Below are 26,808 nucleotides of genomic sequence, written 5' to 3' on the forward strand. Positions count from 1 at the left end.
TAATGGATTTTCTTGGTTCTCCTTTATCTGAAAAATGTCTTTATTTTGCTTTTATTCCTGAAGGATATTTTTACTGGATATAGAATTCTGGGTGATAGTTTTTCTTTTCAGCCCTTTATTTTTATTTTTTTAAATATTTTATTTATTTATTTGACAGAGATAGAGACAGCCAGCGAGAGAGGGAACACAAGCAGGGGGGGTGGGAGAGGAAGAAGCAGGCTCACAGAGGAGGAGCCGGATGTGGGGCTCGATCCCATTACGCCGGGATCACGCCCTGAGCCGAAGGCATACGCTCAACCGCTGTGCCACCCAGGCGTCCCTTTTTCAGCCCTTTAAAGATGTTATTCCACTGTCTTCTGGATGCCTTGAAAGAAGATGATAGGAAATGATAAGAAATCTAGTGCTGCTGAAAATGTTCCCCTCTAAGTAGTATAGCATTTTCCTCTGGATGCTTTAGATTTTTTCTTTTCTTTGGTTTTCAGCAGTTTGATTATGAGTCTGGATCTAGTTTTCTTGAATTTTTCCTCTTTGGGGTTCATTGAGCTTTTTGAATTTATGTATTTGTCTTTCATCAAGCCTAGGATGTTTTTGGTCAATATTTATTATACTTGTTTTGACTCATTCTTTATTTCCTGGGATTCCAATTACTCATATGTTTGATTTTTTTGATAAAATAAGCCTTAAGTCCATAAGGCTCTGTTCATCTTTTTGTTCAATCTTTTTTTCCCTCTTTTTCAGTGTATATAATTTGTATTGATAAAGTTTAAGCTCACTGACTCTTTACTTTTATATCTCTATTTGCTATTAAGCTTACACACTGAATTTTTTATTTCAGATATTATATTTTTCCATTTTAAAATTTCCATTCTTACAGGAAATTTTTATTTCTCTGTTGAGATTTTCTATCTTTTCAGTCATTCAAGTGTCTTTTCCTTTCCTTCAGTGGGCATGGTTATCATAGCTGGTTTAAAGTCCTTAACTGATAATTTTAACCTCTGAGTCATTTTAAGGTTGATATCTATTAATTTTTTTCACTTTAGAATGGGTCAAATTTTCCGGATTCTTCGTATGTCAAATAATTTGGGGTTGTGCCTTGGATATAGTTTATCAGCTTTTGTGTAGACTCTGAATTCTGTTAAATTCCACTGAAGAATATTGAGTTTTTAAAAATTTCATTGACAAATAGCCTCAGACTGCATTAGGCTCAGACTGTAAGTCTTGTCTCCTGTAGATTCGCATTTCAGTTCAATTTTTTAAGCCTTTATGATGTTCTGTTGGGTCTGTCCTACACATCTACAGTTTTAAGGGGTCAACCTGAGTCTTGCACAGTGTTGATAAGAATTAGGGGAATCCCTTCTTCAGCTCTCCTATTCTAGATTGCCCTTGGCAGCCAGCTGTGGTTGCCCAGGCTCTTTTGCCTTCCTTCTGGCCAGTCTGTAGGATTTCTCTTGAAGTTTCAGCTGCCTCTACTGCTCACTCCTGTGACTGTGGCCTGTCTGTAGGGCAAAGCTGTGCCCCCCCCTCCAAAGCCCCCAAACCAAAAAACCAAGAACCAGACACATGGAACTCACTTCAGTGCCAGTTGTGTCTCTAGATTTTTCCTCCTAATCTGTTTCTTTTGTTTACTCTTCAGAATCTTCAAGTAGTTCTTGATTTCTTCCCCCCCCCAGAGTTTATAGTTGTTAACTCAGTTTGTTTTTACGTCATTTTTCAGGCTTTGATGCCAAACTTGGCCTTTCCCAACTTATTATTTTCATTAAGAATTCACCTAGTGTGATATTGAAAAAACCTTTAGTGAGAGATGAGACCTGAAAGATGAGTGTGTTAGAGTTCTCTAGAGAAACAGAACAAATAGGATATAGATATAGGAAGATATTTATTATGGGGATTGGCTCATGCAATCATGGAAGCTGAGAAGTTCCACAGTCCGCTGTCTGTAAGCTGAAGACCCTGGAAAAGTAGTAATATAATTCATTCTGGGTCTGAAGTTCTAAGAATCAGGGGAGCCAATGACGTAGCTTTCAGTCCAGTCTGAGGATCTGAGAACTAAGTGCTGAGAACAGAAGATCCATGTGCCAGCTCAAGTGATCAGACTGGAGGGGCCAAATTCTTCTTTCCTTGGCCTTTTTGTTCTATTTAGGCCCTTAACAGATTGAATGATACGTACCCACGTTGAAGAGAGTGGACTGCTTTACTGAGTCCACCAATTCAAATGCTAATTTCATCCAGAAACCATCACAGACACACCGTGAAATAATGTTTAGCTAAATATCTGGAGACTCTGTGATCCAGTCATGTTGACATATAAAATTAACCATTGCAGTAGGTTAGATTACAGAGTTGCAGTGAGGAACCCTGAAAGGTTTTGAAAAAGCCCTTGATAAGATACCTCCTGTGTGAAATATGGATTGAAGAAAAGAAATTAGTGGTTGAGAGACCTGTTAAGAAACTTCTAATCTTTAGGCTATTCTTTTGCAACAACCTGATTTCAGACAGTGCTGATCAAGTTGGAAAGGAGAGAATCTATTTAGGACACATTTTGAAGGTAGAAGCAATGGAATTTGGTAATAGAGTATTATTAATGGAGAGAAAGAGATTAGATGACTACTGTTTGCTGCCCAAGGATGATAATGATGTCATTAATCTGGATGCAGTAAGTATGCAGGCGGAAAATCTAGTTTGAGGAGAATAATAACTTGAATTAGAAACATGTTACATTCAAAGTGCTTGCCAATATTAATGAACAGGAAGTTGGAAAGTTAAAGAAGAGCTTCAGAAAGCAGGACTGGAGATGTACATTTAAAATTCTTTAACAGAGAAGTGAGATGAGGCTTAAGAATATGCAGGGGTGCCTGGGTGGCTCAGTTGGTTAAGTGTCTGACTGTTGGTTTTGGCTCAGGTCATGATCTCACAGTCATGGGATCGAGCCCTGCGTCAGTCTCTGTGCTCAGCATATAGTCTGCTTCATATTCTTTCTCTCCCTCCTCCTCATTCCCTCTCTCTGCCTCTCAAATAAATAAATAAGTCTTAAAAAAAAAAAAAGAATAGGATCTTGCAAATGGCAGAGACTTAAGAGGTAAGTCAAAGAAGAGGAGTCAGCAGGAAAATTTGAAAATTGCAGAGAGTTGGAGGAGCCAGGAGACTGTGGTGTCCTGAAGGGGCAAGGGAGAAGAGTTTGTAGTCTAGGGGCATGGTCAGTGGCATCCTGTTCTAGAGGGTTTAGGAAAAATTAACTGAGAGTATGCTTTTGTTTTAGTAATGAAGATTTTCCTCTTTAGGAATACCAAAAGCCCTATTTCACTGTAGAGATGAGGACAAAAGTTATATTCCAGGGAGGATTAAAGACTCTGTCATGGGAAAATAGAGTTATGAGTCTAGACCACATTTTTAAACTTTGGCAGAGATGGGAGTGAGGGAAATGAAATGGTAGCTGGTAGCTTGAATTGAACAGGAGAACAGGGGTAGGTCATTATATAGGTTGTATGCTTTTGGGGAGGCAGCTACAGGGGAGAATAATGAGTGTGGTAAAGTTCTAGAGTAGATAGATAAAAATAAGGGTGAAGAACACAAATTGAGGAGGTTAGGTTGTAAACATACAGGGACTTTTTTTTTTTTTTGAAGATTTATTTATTTATTTTAGAGAGAGAGAGAGTGCATGAGCAGGGGGAGGGGTAGAGGGAGGAGAGGTCAAGAGAGAGAATCTCAAGCAGACTCCACGCTGAGCGAGGAGCCTGATGCAAGGCTTAATCCCACAACCCTGAGGTCATGACTTGAGCTGAAACCAAGAGTCAGATGCTTAACCAACTGAGCCACCCAGGCATCCCTGTAGGGACCTTTCTAACTTTCTTTTTAAAAAAAAATTAAAAAAAAATTTAAATTCAATTAGCCAACATATTGCAGGAAAGGAGGAGAGGATACATGAAATTATGGAGAATTTTTGTCTGAGAGAGGAGTGAGTCATATAGGAGGGAGTTGGGAATTTAAGGTATTGACTGAAAATGAGAGTTAAGAGTGAGGTTGACGCTTCCAGTTTTGGCATAGAAAATAGTTGGAAACCAGTCTTCCTTCTGACAACAGTTAGAAAAGCTGGCTTATACCCATCACCAAAAAAATATGTTGAGGGTATTTAAGAGGTAATAAGAGAGTGAGTATCTAGGAAGAATAAAGGTTTGGAGAAATAAGGCTAGTATTTAGGGTTGTCTCCTGTGGATACTTACTAGTTTTTAGAGAGATCAGCTGAACGACTGAGAAGCTGAAAAACTGAGCAGTGTGTACTTGATATTATCTTCAGGCTAAAGAGAAAGGAATTGGAATTTAGGCCCTGCTAAGGTGGGACTGTGTGGTCCTGGTGAACCACTGTTATTTGGGATTGGGATCCTGAAGGGCTACAATCTACAAGTAAGGTTGAAGTGGATATAGATAGGCCATCACAGAAACTGTATCTCTACTTTGAATGCATTTAGATACTGAAAGCAGATTGAGGTAATTTATTGTGTTTGTCTCAGGTGCTTGGCACAAGCAAATGAAAATCCAGTGAAGATGGTAGCATTATACTAGGCCTCAAATTACCACTACAGAAATCTTGGAAATATAATGTCTAGTCTATAATAAAAAAAATCAGGCACAAATGGTCAAAACATGAACAAAATCAAATAGAAATAACAGAAGATAGTGTTAGGTCCATCCAGGCCTCTGTTATTGGAGTTTTCAGGAGCAACTTTAATATAGGTATGCTTTCCTTGTTCATAGAGACAAAGGACAAGATTTACCATTTTTTAGCAGAAAACTGGAAACTTTTAAACGAAAAAAATGGAAAATCTAGACTTGAAAGCATAATAACTAAAATTAAGAACTTTATGGGGTAGTTTGACGGAAGATCAGAGCTGATAGAGAATTAGTGAAGTGAAGAGATTGAGGAAGACATAGAGACACTGAAAGGTCAGAAGTGTGTAATTGAAGTTCCACACAAGGGTTGAGAGAGAATGGGGCAGAAGGGTTATGGGGCAAGATTGGCTGAAGACTTCTCATAACTGATGAAAGCTATCAGATAATAGTATATTGCTTACACTAAGCAGGAATAAAAAAAATCCATACCTTAGTATATTGTAGTAAATTGGTAGAAAACCAAAGATGAAGAGAAAAATTTCAAAAGCTGCTGTAGATATGGAGAGGGAATAGTATACTTTATTTTTATTTTTTAAAGATTTTATTTATTTATTTGACAGAGACAGCCAGTGAGAGAGGGAACACAAGCAGGGGGAGTGGGAGAGGAAGAAGCAGGCTTCCAGTGGAAGAGCCTGATGTGGGGCTCGATCCCAGAACGCCGGGATCATGCCCTGAGCCAAAGGCAGACGCTTAACTAAGACTGCGCCACCCAAGCGCTCCGGAATAGTACACTTTAAAAGGATAGAAATTAGATTAATGGCTGACTTCTCAACAGAAACATTGACAGCCAGAAGACAATGGAATGATATCTTCAAATTACTGAGAGAAAATAACTGACAATCTAGAATTCTAAAACCTGTAAAAATTTCCTAGAAGAATAAAGATGAAATTCAAATGTTTCAGACCTGACAGGAACTCTTTAAAATGCTCAAAAGACATGTGGTTTGTGGCTACCATACTGGACAGCACAGATATTGGAAATTTCCATAATTTCAGAAAGGACAGCACTACTATATGTACTAAGAAAATCACAAGGATATTTGGAACAACATTCTGCCCCTCTCAAGAAGGGAAACTTTAGATGAAATTGATAAATTTCTAGAAAGATGCAAATTACTAAAACTGAGAAATTTAAAAATCCAAATTATTTTATATGTTAAGGTAGTATTTTTTTTTCTTATGATGTCTTTTTCTGCCTTTGGTATTGGGAAATACTATCCTTGTGGAATGAGTTGGGAAATATTTTCTCTGTTTTCTGGAAGAGTTGTGAAGGATTACTATTATTTTTTCTTTCAGTGTTTGGTGGAATTTATCTGAGCTTTCTTTATTAGAAGATTTAAAATTACTAATTCAATTTCTTGTTATATGTCTGTTTAAATATTCTGTTTTTTTCTTAAGTCAGCTTTAGTAATTTGTGTCTTTCTAGGAGTTTGTCCATTTCTTCTCAGTTATCTTGTTGGCTGTCTGTAATCCCTTATAATCCTTTCCTGTAAGGTTAGGAGAGAGGTACCCTCTTTCACTCCTGTTCTGTGGTCACCCTGTGAATGTGGAATGGACCCCTTCCCAGTTAGTGGGATGTATATTGATTGCCCTATGTAACCCTATGTCACAGGAGAATTTGAGAGAGAACTTATTACTCACCTAAGAGACTCTTTGGCAGAGTAGGGTGGGTACAGGCATGTCTGGCTTGGCTTGAGTGAGGCAGAAGGAGTGGGTTAGTTCTTTATCATGGCTAGGGGACTGGAGAGAAGTTCCTATGTGCAGACTGGGAATTTGTGAAATTTGAATTTCCCCCTGGGGCCAAAGGTTGGGGGGCACATGGACTGTCTTATCAAGCTGTACAGGTGGATCAAAGGGGAAAAGGGAGGTAAAGTCAAACATTGAGAAATGGAGCTAGGCTCTTTATCACAAGTTTTTAAATTAGATTTTTAAAAAATAATTTTACTTCATATTTCTTTCTTCCTTTCTTTTATGTTGGATCATCTTGATTGATCATTTTTATTTTCAGGTTTATTGGTTCTTTTTAGCCAACTCAGATCTGCTGTTGAACCCTTCTAGTGAATTTTTTATTTTAGTTCTTTCAACTTGGAATTTACTTTTTTAAAAAAATTTCTGTGTATTGATATTTTCTTTTTAAAATTTTCTTTTTATTATTTTTTAAAAAAAGATTTTATTAGAGAGAGTGCACTTGAGATAGCAAGAGAAGAGAGAGCAGGAGCAGAGGCAGAGGGAGAGGGAGAAACAGACTCTCTGTTGAGCAGGGAGCCCTGACATGCGGCTTGATCCTAGTACCCTGGGATCATGACCTGAGCTGAAGGCAGATGCTTAACCAACTGAGTCCCCCAGAAGCCCCTTAATTTTATTTTTAGAGAGAGTGGGGTGAAGGGCAGAGTGAGTGAGAGAGAGAGAGGGAGGGAGAGAGAGAGAAACTCAAGCAGGCTCCCTGCTCAGCACGGAGCCCAATGCCAGTCTCATTCCCACAACCCTGAGAACATGACCTGAGCTGAAATCAGGAGTCAGACATTCAACCAACTGAGCCACCGAGGCACCCCTCTCTATTGAAATTTTCTATTTGATGAGTTATTGTCATCATACTTTCCTTTACTTTAAAAGTGGTTTCTTTTAGTTCTTTGAACATACTTGTAAATACCTGCTTTGAAGTTTCTTTTACCTAAGTCTGAAGTCTAGGCTTCCCCCGAGACATTTTTTTTTGAAACTGCTGTCCCCCCATCTCCCATGTATGGGTCACACTTTTCTGTTTATTGCCCATGTTATAAGTCTTTGTTGAAACCTGGACATTTTTGATAATATATTCTGCATTCTGATTTCTTTTCCCCCAGAGTTGGTTGTTCTTTTTGTTTGTGTAGTAACTTGTCTGGACTTATTCTTTAGAATCTGTTTCTCCCACAGTGTATGGATGCTGATGTCTCTGATAGTTCTTCGTTTCTTGTTTTTATTTTTAAGTCTAACTTTCTTATAGTTGCCCTCAGGTAAGGATCTCTTAATGGTCAGCCTATGATTCTCAGGGTTGTGTTTAAACTCTGAAACAGTGAGGCCCCCATCCTTTATCAGTGGTTCTCATGAGACTTGGGGGAATGCATTCAAAGTTCAGACAGTTTACACGTCAGCCCAGGCTTTTTTTGCTTTCTACGTTTGCAAGGCTCACATTCATCCAGGGATGAGTAGCTCTCTAGGGTCTTCTCATTTCTTTTGTTTATGTTTAAAGTCCTGTTCATGCACATAGCAGGACAAAGTAAATTGTCAAGGCCCACTTTGGTTGTCTCATTCCTAATTCTCCCTGTTAAATTTCTGGTTGGTTTCCTGATTTGTAGCTTGCCCTAACTAGTATTGCAGATGCAGGCTAGTTGTGATATTGGCCTGCCTAAAATTTTTTTTTTTTTTTTGTGCCTGGAATTATTATTGTTTTTGAGAATGCCCCTGGACATGGAATTCTTCTTGCTCTACTCCAAAGAAATTTAGCTTCCTCTGGCTAAGTGGATCTGCCAGTCTTCACAGCTTGCCCTGCCCTGGTGGGACTTTAATACCAAGGAATTGGGAGTGGTTGTGGGATGGTGGGAACTACAGGTTAAACCACCACATGCTTCCATTGTTCTTAACGAGATTCAGTAGATTTTCCTGAATAAACACTTCTCAACTTTTTGTATGTCTTTGGTCAATATGCAGATCCTTAAATAGTTGGTTTTGATAATTTTATCCAGTTTTATTGTTATTTTTGTTCTAGGGGATAATATTTGTCAAATTCCTTATTCAACCATTCTGGGCATCATTTCCCCTGTCTTCTCTGTCCCTCTGTCTCTTTTTCTGTGTCTCTCATACACACACACACACACACACACACTTTTTCTTTTTTTAGAGAGCATGTGTGTGTGCATGTGTGTGCGTGTGTGCGCACATTTGTGGTGTGTGGCGGTGGTGGGGAAGGAGAGAGGAAGAGAGAGAATCTTAAGCAGATTCCATGCCCAGTGCAGAGCCTGATGTGGGGCTTGATCTCATCACCCTGAGATCAAGACCTGAGCTGAAATCAAGAGTCGGACACTTAACCGACTGAGCCACCCAGAGACCCCTCTGTCTCCCTCATTTTTTTTGTTTAAAGATTTTATTTATTTATTTGACAGAAAGCAGGAGAGAGAGAGCTAGAGAAAGCACAAGCAGGGGGAGCAGCAGAGGAAGAGGGAGAAGCAGACACCCCACTGAGCAGAGAGCCTGACACAGGGCTCGATCCCAGGACCCTGGGATCATGACCTGAGCTGAAGGCAGATGTCCAGCCGACTGAGGCACCCAGGTGCCCCTGTCTTCCTCATTTTTAAACATTTAAATTTTACTCAAAGTGAATTTTATTTTAGAACATGTTATAAAGTAGTACTGTTTTGGCAATTTGGTTAAGTAGTGTCTTAATACAACTTGTTGGCTATTTCATGTGTTTCCTAATTATTTGTAATGTGAATTGTTCATTTCTCTAATTTCAGTGAGGTTTATTTTAAACTTTCTAAAAATTTATTTCATCAATAGTGTGTTCTTTCATTTGTTTTTACCATGTCTTGCTTTCTGTTGGCTCCATCTTAGCTTCTGAATAGGCTCAACCTTTTCTCTCTTCAAACTTTTCTTTTGATTTTATCTCCTTGGGTTTCCTTTAGTGCCCAGGTTCATAAATTTCATCTGCTCTTGCTTCTTATCAGGGCTGAGATATAGGGTAAGGTGAGCGAGATGCCTAGGGCACAAACATTTCAGGAGTCTCTCTTGAAGTCCTGCAAGTGCAGGATACAGGGTTGGTACTCATATGATTTTGCTTTTATGAATTTTGCATCCTAGGTGCCTGGCTTGCCTCACCCTAGTCCTGGCCCTGCTACTTCACTTTCTCATTCGTGATCTTCATTGTAAGCTGGTTTCTGTTTCAGATGGGCTTCATTTATTCAAATTTTTGAGCTTCTGCTCTGCACTATGCATTGTGCTAGGTTTGGGGAATATAAAGGGTCCCAAGACACCGCTTCTTTCACCTAGATTATTTCTTCATATTTACTCCTTCTCAAGTCTAGTGCCTTTCCCCCCATTCTGCCTTAATCCTGCTTCTTTGTACCATGGGACACTGTTGACCATTACTTTCTGTTCATCCTAACCCCAGCCCAGCTCTTCAGAATATACAGCTATTTCCATAATAAGACACCCTCTCAAGGAACCAGTGGGATTTGGGCAGTACATCAGTGTCCCTCATTCTGAAAGCTGAGGAGGATTAGAAATTGACTTGTCCTTTCCGTGTGTTAAGGTAGGGGTGCCCAGGATTTCTCTTCGGTTAATGGACCTTTAGACCCATGTTGCTGGGAAGGTTGCTTGTTCATTAATCTTCTGCTTAGTATCTTCTCTGTTTGGAATCTTTCCATCTCCTTCCCGTACTTTGATACCCAAAGGCAACTGATTCTCTGCCCAGCTATTTGGCTTACTCTTGCCAACTTTGTTTCCTGGTCCTGTGTTCTTTTCCTGTTCTTTGCTGACCTGTTTTTAGTGTAATTTCTCTGAATGACCCTGCTCTGCTTAGGTGTTCTTACTGCTTATTCCTGAACATAAACTTATCTCCTCATTTAAGGAGTGAATAATGAACACATATTCCACCCCCGGTACGATAGGAGTCATTGGGGTTATAACAATGAACCCAACTGAACATTCCTTGTCCTCCCGAGCTAGAGAGACAGGTTAGGTATAAATCACACCAACTGTGGGGGGTATTTGCTGTGAAGGAAAATTAGAGATGCAGCTGATCTTGGGATATTTGAGTTGAGATCTCTGTCTTCATTTCACTTAACTGGCAGTCGGTTTTGAGCTCTTGCCTGCATCAGGACTTGACACAGAGCATCCATTTTTCAATTCTGGCTTTTGTTTTTGTATTGTCTTTTTTCTGCTTGCAGTTTGCCCCCAACCCTTCTCCTTACCCAAGGCTGCCATGAGTTGTATTCTTACCCAATAGTGGTTGTCAACCATAATCATTAACTCATTCTCCTTTGGAAGTTATTTTCTCCATTTTCTTAACATTTGACTCTGTTGGTTCCTTCCTACATCTTTGTTAGTTTCTTTGTTATATTTTCTATTACTTCTTTGCATTTCCTAAAAATTGCCCTAACCCAGATTTTGTCCTGGGCCCCTTCTGTATCTATCAGCTTAGCTTTTCTTGGCAGTCTTGTCCATTATAGAAAACTCTGGGTTACCATTTTTATGCAAATGGCTGGCTAATTTATCTAAGCTATGCTCTAGTTTCCAAATATTTAGGGTAGAGGTATACATAGAGGCACATTTCCATATGTACAGATATACATAGAGGTATATGTTCATGTAGAGATAGGGAACACCCTAGGTAGAATTCATTATCTTTATTTAACTCAGTGACGTTATCATCTCCCAGTCTCCTTGCTTGAAATCGTGAACGTTTCCCACCTTCTTGCTCTTGAGACTCCAGATCTGCCTGGCTGCCAAGTGGTGCCGTTTGTCCTCTGTAATAATACCATGTCACGGGTTTCTTCTCAGTGTGTGTTTGTTCGGCTCTAGTTCAGGCCTTCCTTCCTTTCTCCCCTGTCCTGGTTCTTTCCTAAGGTGCAGCTGCCGCTGTCTTTCTCAATTCCAGATGACTCTGAATCCTGTGCCAGGTTCATTTTTCCTGAAACACAATTCTGATATGTTGTTCTTCTCTTCTGCTCATTCATGCTTCAGAAATTCCCTACTGCCTTTGAAAAAACGGGCTGGTTTTCTAGACCTTCCAACTTGTTTTATTTTCCTTGCCACTGCCTCCCTTCATACAGGCTGGACTCGCTCCAAATGGAATTAATGTTGTAAGAACCTGCCTGTGTTTTTCTGTTTGTGTCTCTATTTTTGTTTCCTTTTGCCAGCAGCATGCTTTTCTCACATTCTCAGTTCTTCCTTCACATCTTTCTTGAAGCTCTCTCAGATTTCCTGACCTAGAGATGCTTTCTTTCTTCCAGCATAAGTACATTTACCCATGCTTAAAAAAATAGAGTGCTTATCACTTCCCAACTTGTATTGTTATTTCAACATGATTTTTATAAATCTAATTAGCTTTTGTATTCTTCATTGTGCTAGAGTAGTACATTGTCCAAGTATTTGTTGAATTAATAAATGGATGAATGCCTTCTGAATTAAACCATCAGACAGCCTGGCCTCCTCTGTATGCCCTTCCCATTACCTTGTTGTTTATCTAAGACCATCTATTTCTTTCCCTTCTTGCTTTTTTTTTTTTTTTTTACTTTATCTCTGAATCTCTTCATGTATTGCTATGTGGCCTATTACCCTTTGTCTTTGTAGCTTCTCTTTTCCTGAGTTAGTATAAATTTCACTTTAAAGAAAAATTATGTCATTTCAGTGAAGGATGTGTGTGGGAAATTTACAGGAAATGGAAGCTAGTGTTGAGAATGACATCTTGATCCATTTTATGGGAAAGAAGCCTGCCCACCAGGATTTTGGAAATTTGCAAGTATAGGCTTGAATCCCTGGGCTGGTGGCCAGCTGGGAGTAGAAAGTAGAAGTTGTGATGATGTGTTCAGTATCCAGGTGGAAGGCCAGGGGCCGGCTTCAGGGCCCTGGATTCCAGTCTACGGATCCAGGCAGCTGCCTTCTATTCCTTAGAAGCAGCTGCCCGGGCTTGCGGACAGATGATTGGTTTGAAGTGATGTCAGGTAAGAGTAGGGAAATAGATGTCTAACTGCAGTGTTGCTGCTTTTTGAAAGCTAGTGAACCACCTGGGGTTCCCTGCATAGTTTTGAATATCCGGTTATGGCCATGAATTAGGTTTTGATGATGAATTCCAAAGGAATTGATGTACTGGGTTTCATAGACGAATGTCATTCGTCCGACGTGAAATTTAGTAAATGCTGCATCTTTTGATTCCTAGTTTAGTATGTATTTCACTATGGCCTTTAAGATTACAGATCTTTATACCTTTTTTCAAAATTCTATTCCCTCCCACTCTTAACTATTTCAGAAGCCAAACAGAACTGCAGAGCTCTTTCATCCCTGCCTCATTGCCCTGTTTATGGAGGTTTTTAGTTGAAGTGGCCCAAAGAAGCAGGCTCGCGATACCTTAAAAAGAAACTCAGGACAGATGGTGCACTTGTCTAACTGCCTAAGAGAAAGTGACACTGGGACCTAGGAGGCCCCCCGCCCCTGTTGTTTGTATCACACACGTTCTACATTTCTGAGAGTACAGGGGAGGCCACAGGTTAACTGCTTGTCAGTCAGTCACCTGTCTCTCTTTGGTTTCAGCTAGTGACATCTGAGCTCCTCAAGGCAGGAAGAACTCTGAGCTGAGCCGTGGAGGCCCCCCTGGATTTGGAGAGAAGAGGCGACCTTGGAACCAGTAATGAGCCACCCTGACTGCAGGCTGAACCTCCGGCCCCTGGGGACCCCCAGAGGTAGCAAAAGGAAAATGGAGTCTATTCCAGCAACTGGAGACCTGAGATAAAATAACAGTGGAATGGGGCGCAGGGCGGGTCTTAGAGCAGAGGGGCGCTATAATTCTTTCATTGACCTGTTAAATATTCTTCCATGTTCTTTATTCTAGAATTAAGTGTGATTTCTTGTTGTCTTAATTTATTGTTATATTGAGTACAGCTGTTTAGTTTCCTCCAGAAAAGAGACGATCTTTTAGTAGTTCCTATTTTAAAAGTTTGTGTCTATAAACAGCAAAGCATATTGAACCCATTATTCAGGCTATGTTCTGTGCAGGTTGTGGTGCTGATTTAAAACTTAAGTCTCATCTGTGTACGTTTTATTCATGTTTCCTTACCCATTCTTTTCTTTTTGTGACTATTTAAAGTCATTATCAGAGCACTTCATTCTTTTATTAGTCTTTTTATGTTAAAAAAAAGGTAAAATATCCCCAGTTTAAAAATACAGAGATGTTTGGTTGAGGAAAGAGTTGATTGCTGCCTCATGTTTCTAGGTGTGTCCTCTGTGGTTGGCCCACATGGTGTTGGTGCTTCGCCAGGTGACAAAAAGTCAAAGAACAAGTCCATACGAGGGAAGAAAAAGAGCATATTTGAAACCTACATGTCCAAGGAGGATATCTCAGAAGGCTTGAAGAGAGGAACACTTATCCAGGTGCTTAAAACATATGACGCGGCTATTCCTTGACTATGTCTTTTGCTCATTAAACTGTTTATTGTTTTGCATTGTGTGCTTGAGGGACATGGTGAGAGAGCAGGCACAGGGCTTCCCACTTCTTACACCTACAGTGCAGTTCGGGGTGGTAAGCACCACAAGACAGACCAAGTGCTCTGAGATTTGAGAGGAAGGAGCCATTACTTCCAGTTAGGGTTGTCTAGGAGTGTGTGTGTGTGTTTTGTTATTGTTTTTTTTTTTTTTAAGATTTTATTTATTTATTTGACAGAGACAGCCAGCGAGAGAGGGAACACAAGTAGGGGGAGTGGGAGAGGAAGAAGCAGGCTCCCAGCGGAGAAGCCTGATGTGGGGCTCGATCCCAGAACGCTGGGATCACGCCCTGAGCCGAAGGCAGACGCTTAACGACTGCGCCACCCAGGCGCCCCATTGTTATTGTTGTTTTTTATCTAAGAATGTTTTATTGGAAAGGATATATTTGGACCAGGCCATGAATTGGCACAGTTGGAACAAGTGAAGATACGAGAAAGAGCTTTACGGATGGGTAGACCGGTGTGTGCTACTCAGACGGAAGTGGGAAATAGGGTTTGGCTGTAAGGAGCATTGATAGTTCAGTTTGCCTGGATTATTACATGGATACTAAATGATGGAGACTAGGATTGAAAAGGAACCAGTAAACAGCACCAGACAATATTTGTTGAGTGCTTTATAGTTTACAAAATACTTTCATAAGCTAGTTCAGTGGTTTGGCTCAGCAGAAGTTTGTTGAACGTCCACCGTGAGCCGGGAACAGTTCATAGTTAGGAGTGTGCTGCTTGGGTGCTCTCGTGACGAAGGCGGATGAGACCGGCTTTCTGTGCTGTGAGCTCCCAGCCCAGTGCGGGCAGGAAGTCATGGGAATGGATGATTTGGGGATAAAGGGTAAGTGCTCAAATAAACGTGTTACCAGGGTGTATGGCAGGGTGTTGGGGGGAACTGGGAGCCTGGAGGAGGTGACTTCTTGGTGGATATTGAAGGACAACTAGTTGGGGCCTATTACATGAGTGATATGTGTGTGAGAAGGAGGTATAGAGAGGTAGTGGCACCGATGAGAACATGGCTTGTGAAACAATGTGTAGTAAGGCAGTTTAGGTCTCCTTAGTCAGGAAATATGAGGCAGGAAGTAGGTAATAAGTTGGAGAGTGAGGCAGGGGCACATATTCTTGAATTAAGTATATTTTCTCATTATTGGATTGGTATATAGAGGTATTGCCATATGTTACCTGGCTCACTTGAAAATTTGGTTGTGTTCCATTCTGAACACATTCTCTCATTTCTCTTATTCTGAGAGTCCAGCTTGTATATTTGTGGGTTTGGCTGAAGATCCAGCCAGTGAACAGATACTGTCATCTTCTTTTCCTTTTTAATCACCTTTTTGTATTTACCTTTGGCCAAGTGCACATATGATTAATGTAGATTCTTTTTTTGTTTGTTTGATTGTAACCTTTTGACCCCCTTCATCGACCCCCTGCCCTTGCCCTGTATCCCCACCTCCTCTGGCAACTACCAGCCTGTATCTCTGAAGTATGTATGTATTTATTTATTTATTTATTTATTTATTTATTTATTTATTTATTTTTAAGATTCCACATTTAAGAGACCCAGCAGTATTTGTCTTTCTCTGTTTGACCTGTTTCAGCATAATGTCTTTGAGGTCCATCCATGTGGTCACAAATGGCAAGGTATCATCCTTTTTTATTGCTGAGTAATATTCCAGTGTGTGTGTGTGTGTGTGTGTGTGTGTGTGTGTGTGTGTACACCATAATTTCTTTTTCCATTTCTCCATCAGTGGACATTTAGGTTGTTTTCATAACTTGTCTATTATAAATAGTGCTGCAGTGAACATGGAGTGCTCGTATCTTTTTGCGTTAGTGTTTTTATTGACTCTTGAATGGAAAACCTTAACAAACAAGTTGATCTTTCTGATTTTAGAGGTTCTATTAGCCCCCCTCCCCCTTTTTAAATTCCCTTGTATTTCTTTGATGAGGCCTCTCTTAGGAGAATTGAAGCTGCATTTGGACATTTGTCCCTTCATTAATCCATTCATTTGCTCTTTATCCACATATTAAACTCCATTTTATTTACAAGTTTCTTGGCCCTCATCTTGTTTCATGTACAAGAACCCTTTGTGCCTTTCCCATTTTCATCTCCTGCCGCTCTTCTTCAGGTACGTGCTGCTCTATTCACCCTGATCTTTAAGACCTTTCCTGTAAAAACTCTGCTCTTTGATTTTTCCATGACTCAGTACACACTGTTCCTAGTGCTTGGAATTCTTACTCCCATTATCTTGATATAATTGTGCTTGAACTTTAAGTCCCTACCTAAATGTTACCCCCTTTGAGAAGTCTTATTTTAATTCTCCAAGCAGAATTGTCCATGATTACTTTCTTGAAGCTGCCTTCGTTGTTTACCCTTTATTCTAAACTTATTATCATTTCTTGGTATTTATGTTTCCTCAAGTAGACCATTCACTTTCTTGTGGGGAGGGTTGTATCTTATTCCCACATATTAGTCCAGTGTGTGGCATTTGATTGATGCATAATGAGTTTATATTGAATAAATATTTATTTACTGAGTGAATAAAGGATCAAGCTACTGTGTCTTTTGAAGAAGGGTGAGGGAAACTCAGCTGTTATAACTTGGAAGAAAAATTGCTTGTAGTTTTGGTTATAGAATTTATAGAGATAGGGTGAGGAAAATATTCTGGAATGATACAGTTTTTGCTCCTTCCTATTAATTTTTGCTTTTGAAGCAACTCTGCCGATATTAAAACAAAACAAAAAGCTGATCAATATAACAACTCTCTTTCCCAGGAGTTTGTAAGTAATTCCTCCTGGCTTGTGACATCATGAGACTCTGCAGCCAGAGCCTCCCCCCACAGATGAGAACAGTTGTTCCTTGCAGATGGGGAGAGGAATGGGTTCCAGATATGAGGTCACCGTGTGAAATATATAACACCGTAAATAAGATTTTCATAGGCAGGGAAACAGAGTCCATCTGCTTTCTGATATGAACTTTATGTGTGCAGGCCTGGATGGGAAAGATAAAAAGCTAGACAAGAAAAGCTATTTAGATGCTATTGGAGAAAAGCATTGCTAGATACACTTGTAAGTATTTGTTAGCTTTTATATTCAAATTTAAGTATATCGTGACATCCCTTTTTTCTCTCCATCCAGAGAAGAAACTTTTATTAAGAGATATTAAGGAGGGATTTTAAAAATAGGAGTGGAATAATACTTTTATTTTGTTTTCAATACTTTGAACAATAATTTGACATTTCATTGGTGTTTTGCCCTATGTGGGGATGAGGAATCCATAGTGACCGAAGGAATCTCTTTCCTGTGTTTGAACTGATTAGCAGTAACACATGATCATGTACACGTAATTTCAGAAAAAAATTTTTTTTATAAGCAAGTTCTCACATCATACATACATCTTTTCTCTGTAGGTGCAGTATAGGAGATTGTTATAGGAGGTGTTGGAAAAAATGAAAGTATGGGATAGGCCTGGAGGGGACTCAGGTTTGGGGTGATGACCAGAGTGACATGGGTATGATGGTGGAAATGTCTGGTTTCCTGATCTCAGATGATGCTTTGGCGGAAGGTGGCTCAGGTCGATCCACCAGAGCAACCTGAGGCATGATGTCAGAGTCCCCCCTAAAATAGAATATTGGTGTGAGGTTGTTATTGGACCTTACAAGAATTCCTAGTCTGAGAAGATAGGACAGGATGGGTTTCTAGGACCTTCTAGTTTCTAGGACCTTCACTATTTGTTAAGAGTGAAATCAGCTGGAGAACATTTGGTTATGAATTAAAGAGAAAAACAGAGGTGACATTACAGTGGACTGCCCAGCCATTCAGCAGGCACAGATGATCTTCATACAGTTACTGCCAGGGCTGGGGGAGAGCTTCAACTCTGTAGACATTCATTAATTAGCTCATGTTTCTTGACTGTTTACTAAGTGCCAGGCATATACCAGCAAGTGAGATAGGTGATTCACTGGGGGAGATGGGCAAACACACCCCAAGACATAAAGAGGGAATTACAGCATGTGCTGAGCGCTGCTAGGGAAGTAAGAAAGATGAGAAAGAAGAATTAGAGAGAGCCAGTTTACATGGGGTGGTTAGGCTGCTCTGAGCAGGTGATTTCTGAACTGAGATCTGAAGGGTGAAAATGAGCCAGCTCTCAGGAGAATTAGGCAAAGAACATTATAGGCAGAGAGACCAGCTAGCAAAAGAATGGCAGGCAGAAAAAAGGCTTGGTGTTTTTGAGGAACGTGAAGGGAGCTATTAACATAGTGAGCAAAGGGAATTATGATACGGGAATAAGCTGGAGAGTCAGGCAGCTGCCACAGCTAGGAGAATTGGATTTTATTAAAACTGAAGGGTTTTGGTAGGGAGAGGGCATGATGTATTTTATGCTTTAAAAACAGCTCTCTGGCAGTTGCGAGGTGAATAGACTCGAGCGGAAGCTGGGTGACCATGTGGAAGGCCGTTAGAGTAAATGGGGCAAGGAAAGAAGGGTGGTGGCGTTGAAGATGGTGGGGAGTGGATGGCGGTGGAGCTGGGACTGGCAGGAAGCTGATGGCGTAAATGTGAAGGCAAGGCAAAGGGAGGAAATAAAGCAGGACCTTCAAGTTTTGAGTCGAGCCATTAGATGGATGATATTGCCATTAACCGAGACAGGGAAGACAGGGCTGGAAGGTGGTGCTGGGGTGTTGAGGGAAGGGAGCATATGGCATAAATGAGCAAACAGGCCCTGGTGATGACTGTGGCGAGCAGAGGCAGTCTGAGGCAGTTACGAGCGAGGACTCTGGAACCAGACTGCTGGGCTTGAATGTGGTGTGCGGTGGGTACCTCTCAGCACCTCGGTGTTCTCACTGTAGAAGGGAGGACAGTAGTACCTACCTCATAGGATTGATTTGAGTGTTAAATTAGTTGATGGATATAAAGCTCTTAAAACAGTGTGTAACATGTAGTATACTTACATAAGTGTTATTTGAGGTATTTTTTTTTCATTGCTATAAGAGAAGCATTTGTTATTCAACTCAGATGGTTGCTGCCATGGAAGGTTAGCTGGTGTTTCAAGAAAATGTGGAAATACATATTTATGTGTGAAATTCCTTTGCTTTAAGTATTCTCAAACATCCTGTAAGCCAAATAAAACATGTTTGTGATTGCCAAGTTAGGCTAATTAGCCAGTTGTGTGTTATTTTTCTATAGTAACATTCAGCTCCTTGGGTGTAGGCCTGGAGAAGGCAGGTAGTTGGGGTTAACTGAGAGTGAGGTCTTGCTAGTTGAATAGAAGAGGGAGAGTGGACCCAGGACTCAGGGTTTGCAAGGGCAGGAGGTAATGACAGGCCATGGCAACTAGGTGGCCAAGGAAGTGACTAAACATAGTGTGGGAACAAAATGTGGTCAGGTCCATGGGTTGGAAGTCTTAGTGAAGACAAAGAATTGTTGAAGTGGGGTTTTTACCTTACTCAAGATGGAAGGATAGAAGACTATGATCAGAAAGTGTGATATTTGAGTTTTCACGTTTGGAGTTAGTATCATTAGCAATGATGCCAAGAGACAGTAGTGAACATGGGGGAGAGTGGTTAGGGTGGGTGGAGGAAAAGGTGGCTAGAGTGACCGGCTAGGGTTATCTGGTCAACCAAGTGAATGCAAAGTTCTGTGTTTATAGGAATGGCGGTGCAGAGGAAGACAGTGAACTGCAAGTCAAAGCATTAGTGAATCAGGGATATGATCAAAAGATTTAAAGGTCATAGCAGTGAAGAGGTATAGCAGGAGCTAATGACATGTTCTCCAAAGGATCTGGGTTTTGACCAAGAATGGAGGAAAAAAAATACTTTTAAAGCTACAGTGGGGAAACCCGGGGGGGAGCCTTCTTCTGGTCTCTGAGACACATGGGATAGGAGAGATACAATAGACTCTCTTTGAGAGCACTTGAAGGGAAGTGATCAGACCCAGGGAACAGCCAGGTTTCAGTTAAGTTGAGGAGCTCAGTAGCATTCAGAGAGGAGATGGAGCATGTAGGAGCCTCACTGATCAAGTTCTAGGCCTAGGAAAGGGTTGAGGAGGAAGATGACCGATGAGGGATTGGAGTAGATTAGGTGATGGTCATAAAAATGTGGAAATGGGGGCGCCTGGGTGGCACAGCGGTTAAGCGTCTGCCTTCGGCTCAGGGCGTGATCCCGGCGTTATGGGATCGAGCCCCACATCGGGCTCCTCTGCTATGAGCCTGCTTTCTTCCTCTCCCACTCCCCCTGCCTGTGTTCCCTCTCTTGCTGGCTGTCTCTATCTCTGTCAAATAAATAAAATAAATAAAATCTTTAAAAAAAAATGTGGAAATGAAAGTCCTGGACTTTTGTAGGTGAGTAAGACAAAATTTTGCTGGAAGTCTCTTTTAGTTAAAAGACCATTTCTTGACATGCTTTACTGACAGCTTCTTTCATCAGGCTGTGGGGTAGACTCTGGTCTGCTGTGGAATTCTGTGAGAGTTTCTTTTTCCTCAGTATGATTTGCAGTCCCAAGGGAGTCTGTTCCTGAGGTCAATTTCTTAAGAGAATGCTCCACTCAAACTGCAAATGTTTTTCTTAAACAAGGCTTCTGTCTTTCCTTGTATGCTTTTGTGTATCAGGATGTTTGGGATAGACAATCAAGAGTAGAGTCTTGAAGGTCCTTTTAATATCCATTCTTTTAAATAGAGCCTAGACAGAGCCCTGAGCAACCTCTTTCCTTTGAGGCCATTGTTAGCCTCTACGTGCTCTGTACTTAAGGGCCCTTTGACAGCAGAAGGCATTCTTATCTCTATACTGTGGTACAGAGGTTGTAACTGTTCACTGAACTGGAAGGGATGATAGAAGAATAGCAACTGAGGGGGAAAAACAAAACAAACCTTAGGTCAGAAAGCAATGCCTGGAATCAGAAAATGAATTTTTAGAAAATTTAGCTTGAGTGAATGGACTTGATTTATTCCGAGTGTCTTCCCCTCACTAGACACTATGCTCTGTGAGGGCAGACTGTTATTACTTTCCATTGTGCCCCCATCACTTAGCATAGTGCCTGCCATGTGAGTCTTCAGGAAGTTTTATTGAGTGAGTGGGTGAAAGTTTAGGATAAATGTAATAAGCCTTTTGTCTCCCTCCCCCCAACAAAAAATCAGCTGTTCTAGAAGTGAAATTACAGTGACATTCATAAAAAGGGTCTGGCCTCGGGGAGCTTTGCCAGCCTTGTCTCCCACGCCCCTCTATCTCTTACTCTAAGCAGAGTTACAGCATGATGGGAGAAGAGTGTTTGCCGTCTTAAGCACTCTTTCTTACATGGTGTTCTTTGCCTGTATTTCCCTCCTGATTTATCTGCAAGTTTTTCTCCTCCATCAAGGTCCAGGTCAGGCACTGACTATGGAGCCTTTCCTAGTGCCCCCAGCTGAAAGTCAGCTGTATCCTCACTGATGGCATCCTTCATATTTTGCTTCATAAACAGGGACTGAGCTTGAAAATCACTCTCTCTCCACATTGTCTCAGGGTCTTGAATATAGTATTCAATAAATCTTGAGTTAAGTCCATTTAGGATGTTAACAATAGTATAAACTGTTGCGTGGAAATTTGTAATTTAAACATGGTGCACCAGTGAAGGGGAGACCTATTTTCTCCTTTATTTTATGCCCTTACCTGTTTTGTTAATTAATGTATCTTTGAGTCTTTCAACATTTTAGGGGGGAAATGTTATTTAAAACACTTTCTCAAGACACCCTTTGAGTCTGGCTCTTAGGAAAATAACTGCCTCTCTCCATGTGTTCCAGTGGCCTTCAAATGCAGCTGGAACCTTGGGAGGGTTACAGCTTCCTGCAAGAGCCTAAAATACTGAACTGCTATTGAAGACGGCCCCCACCTGCACCCCTGTGCGTAAATAGAAGCAGACCCTGATTTGGTGCTGGAATAACATGAAGTTGAAGGCAGACTGGGTGGCCTGGCTGTCGGAGCCAGGATTCCCATTTACATTAAGAGCTGGTTCTGGACCATTTTGAATTATTGACTCATTCAGCTCTGCAGAAGGGCCAGAGTAAAAAATATGCATCTGGTCCCTCAAGGTTAAGTATCCAGGTTGGAAATCAACCTGTATCACTTTGAAAATTGTCATGGAAACAAGCAAGCGTGGAAAGGTCTCAGTGAATAAAAAAGGCCATTATGTAGTGAGACGTAATCCCTATATAATCTTGTTCTTAAAGTGAGGGTTTCAGTGTGAAGCCTAGCATGCCGGGGGCACATAAAATCCCAGTAGTTGCCGCTTTCCCACTCCATGCCGAGCTCTGTTCCTTCTCACCTCTGCCTGTTCACAGCCAGGTGCCAGTGTGGGCTTTCAGTTTTTGATCGAACCCTATGTTGCAGACATCAGTAGAAATCATGTTTCATGCATTTAATGAGTAGTTCTCCTACGCCTAAATTGTTTTCTAGATTGAGCTGTTTAATTAATTTAAAAACTTTTTATTGGAGAATAACGTATATATGGAAAGCTTATAGGTGGATAACTAGTTAAATTTTCACAGATTTTATTTTTTTTATTTTAAAGGGTGTATTGAGAATTAATCCAAAGAAGTTTCATGAAGCCTTCATTCCTTCCCCGGTAAGTTCAATAACTTTATAATAAACTTAATGTCACATTTAATTTTTTAGATGTGCTCTGAAACAGAAATCATATATTTTAACTAAAAAGCAGAGTAGTTAAACAAAATCGAGGATGGGCAAGGATTTGTTTCAAATTTAAATAAGCAAAATTTGCCTTTAGTTAAAAACCCCTTCTGCCAGTCTTAAACTCTCACTGCAAGTGAAGGGGATGGCATTTGTTACTAGGGCTGCAGCGAGCAGCTGAACCCACACAGACACCCACCCATTCTTTAGTTGGATGCCCTTGGTTTATAGCTTAAAGGGATTTATGGGTTTTTCCACTGATTTAAGTTAATCTTTCCCAAACAAATATGCTATCTACTTTCGATCTACTGCATGAGCTAATCTGCAAATTTGTCCAAAAAAAATGTGTAATGCTTTTTTCTTTTGGTCAGAGTTTCTCACTTCACTTTTCTGCAGGTGATAGGACTTGGTGCAAGGCTCTTCACTGTTGGGTCTTTATATCCTTTCATCCATTCATGACTCATTTGACCAGGGTCTCTGCTGTTCAGGGAAGTTCACTCTGACATATAGTTAGCAGGAGGTCTCTGGATAAGGCTTGATTGTGCAAAGCTAGGAGAGCAATATTCTCAAATTCCTGACGTGACTTTTCCAGGCTGTCATAAATAGGATAGCCGTAGAATGATAGATGTTTTAACAGTGGAAGAGAGCATAGGGATAGACTTGAGCTTATTGATGAGAAAATGCAGTACGTATATGTATTTCAGTTAACATATTTCATGGTGTTAAATGACAAGTTTAGCGAGAATACAAGTTCAGTCATGTGCTTCTCAGGTGGTGGTGGTGTTCCAGTAACCTTAAGACCTATTCTCAAGCTCAGTTTAGTTCTTTTTTCCCCTTGCCCTATAGAAGTCAAGGATTCACATTTGTATCTCAAGTTCCATCTTACCCAGTGGCTTAGATAAAAAGTATCACTGACATGTCACCTTGTTCTCTCTGAATTCTATTCTCCAGTGACGGACCATGTTTTATATTCTGATCCTGGTACTTTGCACAACTGAGGGTCAGCTTTGAGGCAGTGACTTAGCTGCAAGAGCAGGTTCATTATTCCCGGAAGCACAGTTTACATGGTGTTCGATTCCCGGCTTAGCTCATAAGATGGAAATCACATTCAGTAATCATAAAAATTACCCATGAAAATTTCTTAGGAATATGCCATGTTAGAGACAGATAATCTCTCAGTAAGTCCGGTATAACTGGCATTTTCTCTACTTTAGAAAGTATAACTGTTTCTTCATTGGCATACCAGTTGAGGGAACTCAATTAGAATAGGGGCCTGGTGTATGAAAAACATGGGTTTTTAAGTATGAGAATCATAGCCAGTGGAGTAAGGAGTTCATCCTGAGAGACACCTGAGAGCTGAGCAGATTACAAGCCTCCCATCTCCTGTGTACACTAAGGTTTGCTGGCATTGACTGGGATGTTAAGGGTAACTACATAGCATTTTGAAAATTTGACTACTTGCTTGTTTTCTTCTCTGAGTACACGGTATTAAATTTCCATAAGTTAGATCCCTGATAGGCTGGCTCCTGACGAGTGGTGGGCCTAGGACAAGAGTACAAATGGAGGCACACATATTTTATATTAAATATTTAGAAGTTATAAATCAAACTAACAGGTAAAATACATTCATGACAAATAAAATATATTTCTTGTTAAATATACCTCTGTGTACCTGGGTTCAAGTGTAGAATTCTCAGACTCCTTGGAGCTCCATCCTGAAGTGTGGCCGTATGGAGGGTCTGCCTCTGGCCTGCCCCTCTTCCCTTCCCAGTCCTGGCTCCTTGTCCCCTCTTTGGTGTCTCCACTGCACCCCCCCCTTCCCCATTCAGTGAGGGCCCTTGCATGCACCTATGTGAGCATCTTATCCCACATGTCCAAGTTCTGTCCACATGCCTTAGAAATACCTGCCCTTTAGCCACCTGTCAAGTCCAGTGGGTGCCACCAGTGACCGTGGTCTGCCTCTAGGCAGACAGACCTGGGGAACATGCCTGTGTATGCCTTGGAAGTGGGCTTGGGGCTGATAACCCCAGGGATGCACATCCATTTGGCCCTGAGAAGTCTTTACCTGTGGGGAGGAGTGTGACTGGAAAAGGGCCCGAGCAAAGGTCCTCTAAATTGTGGCATCTAGTTAGGTTCCTATGAGTTAAATTCATCTAATTTACATGTGCAAATGATGTGTTGGCACAGTTTAATTTGGCTTGTTCAAGGAAGTTAAGAAACAAAAGTTAACTGATGTTTCAAAAGGCCAGGTTGTTCTCCTACTTGAAATTATATTCCTGGCATGTCCTATTGAGAATCTTTTAGACAGTTGTGATATTAGAATTGGCTTATTTTTATGCCCATTATTCTATTTGGCCACTAATGGAATAATAATATTGTCTCAGAGGGAGAAAAAATGCTAAAGGATTCACCTCTAAGTAACTAAGAACTAACTGTAAAAGCTCTATCAAGGCCCAGTTGTAAGTTTTGGTTGTAGATACTAGAACAATCCTACATTCTAGTTTTGTGGGTTTCAGTGTTAGAGGCATTCTAGAAGGCATTGAGGAAGGAGATAGTAGAGGCAGTGAATTATATGTGGATATATCTCACAACCACCACTGGTCTCGATTTATGAGTGTACGTAGCGCATGTCCACTTCAAGTGTGAACTGGTATGAACTGGAAAAATGCTCACAGGTGGACTAGGAGTAGAATATCAGAACCAGGGCCTGAATGTTACCTGTCTCCTGCTTTAGCAGGGCGAGTAAAGACAGGAATTGTTAGAAAAGAAGATGTAGCCATTGCTCTGAAAATAGGAAATTGAAAAGTTTCTTTATTTGTAAAACTAGCAGTGGATTAGATTGTCTAATGTTCCTTACAACTTTAAAATTCTAAATTCTAATTTAAAATTATAAAGTTTTTGGAGAGACAAAAATAGACTAGATTTGATTATTTAGGTTCTTAGTGACTCTAAAAACAGCTGTGAATTTATACAATGTCATTCGCTATGTTAAAATATCTACTTACGTCAATAGGCTAAGAAGAGTGAATTTATATAACACTTTGTTATTAGAAAAGTACTTCATTTTGGGGGATGCTGACTTAGGTTCATTATAATTTCAGCTGATAGAAAGTTGATTTTCATTTTCTTTTGACAAAGCCAAAATACATGGGAGAAGTCACTTATATGTGTACCTGCTGGTCTTCTGGGGTTCTCAGTAAAAGTAAGACAGAGTTAGAATAAACCCATGTGACTTTCAAGCAGACCAAGATAAATTGATAGTATTGAGATGCCTTTTTATCCTGTTTGGGGTTGGGATAAAAAAGAGAAATGGACCAGATACAGAACCTTGGCTTTTTACAAAAAGCACAGGTTCCATTCTGAATTTTGTTGGTGCAAGAAATTTTATAACTTTCTTGTGCATCTTGTCATGGGAGACACTCTTTGAACATCTGTGGAATTTATTTTGTCCAAAGGGAGCTATTCCATCGATAGAATGCTCTTGGATTGTCCTCCCTGCTTGAAAGCCTCCTAAGTATTTAGGTAGATTACCCCCAGATCCCATTATATTTCTTCTAGGGTGGTTCATTGTCCATTTTCCTTTTTTTCTATTCTTCCTGGTGGATAGAGCTAGTCTTTGATATTCAAATAAAGAGCTGAACTCTTTAGCCTTTAAAAGTAAAGTGGGAGGAATCGAACTTTTAATATTGAGTTGTTCCCAAGTTTATGGTCTTTAAAATAAGAGATTCTGCAATAGGTACAGACTTCTGAATGAATCCAGTAAGAGCTGAGCAGTGACGCAATACCTGGAGATTTGTGTATTGTCTGAGGTTCAACTCAGCCCTGTTCTTGGTTTCTTGGGATGGGAATGTGACAATACCAGTATCTTATCATCTTAAATCTCTGAGCTGTCTGGGGGTGGTGTACATGCTTATGAGAGAGGTATTTTATTCCATGTGTTTTGACCACGTGATCATGGGTTGGGATGACCTCCAAACAGCTCTCTCTTCATTTCGGGAAGTTGGAGAGACCCTATTGCTACATAAATTGCAGAAGGCAGTGATTGAGGACCATGTGCCACCCTGCAGTTGTTCACGTTCTATTTAGTGGTTGCCTCTTCCTTATTTCTCTGAGAAGCTCAATGTGAGGTCAACGGCAGTGATTCTGTCTTTGTGGCTAACACGGTAGCGGTGCCTCAGGGACTAGGGTGGCTGAGGTTTGGCAACATGTGCAGGCCACAGCTGTCATCCCATGGTTAGGTTGGAAATTGAACAGAAAAACTGTTCTAAAACATCTTT

General features: G+C 40.6%; 1 protein-coding gene across 5 annotated transcripts in view; it reads left to right on the plus strand.

Moving 5' to 3' along the window:
* The window catches only part of DIS3L2 (DIS3 like 3'-5' exoribonuclease 2), a 344,092-nt gene that overhangs the window by 37,288 nt on the left and 279,996 nt on the right, over positions 1 to 26,808 (plus strand). For all 5 annotated transcript variants that reach the window (XR_004623668.1, XR_004623670.1, XR_004623669.1 and 2 more), the window contains exons 2-4: positions 12,946 to 13,094; positions 13,625 to 13,782; positions 22,413 to 22,466. Coding sequence is in view for 1 of the 5 variants with exons in the window: in XM_002917970.4 (XP_002918016.1) it covers positions 13,043 to 13,094; positions 13,625 to 13,782; positions 22,413 to 22,466 (264 nt within the window). In the remaining 4 variants the exon portion in view is untranslated. The remainder of the gene's footprint in view (positions 1 to 12,945; positions 13,095 to 13,624; positions 13,783 to 22,412; positions 22,467 to 26,808) is intronic.

This window comes from Ailuropoda melanoleuca, chromosome 2 (assembly GCF_002007445.2).
Source record: "Ailuropoda melanoleuca isolate Jingjing chromosome 2, ASM200744v2, whole genome shotgun sequence".
Lineage (NCBI taxonomy): Eukaryota > Metazoa > Chordata > Mammalia > Carnivora > Ursidae > Ailuropoda > Ailuropoda melanoleuca.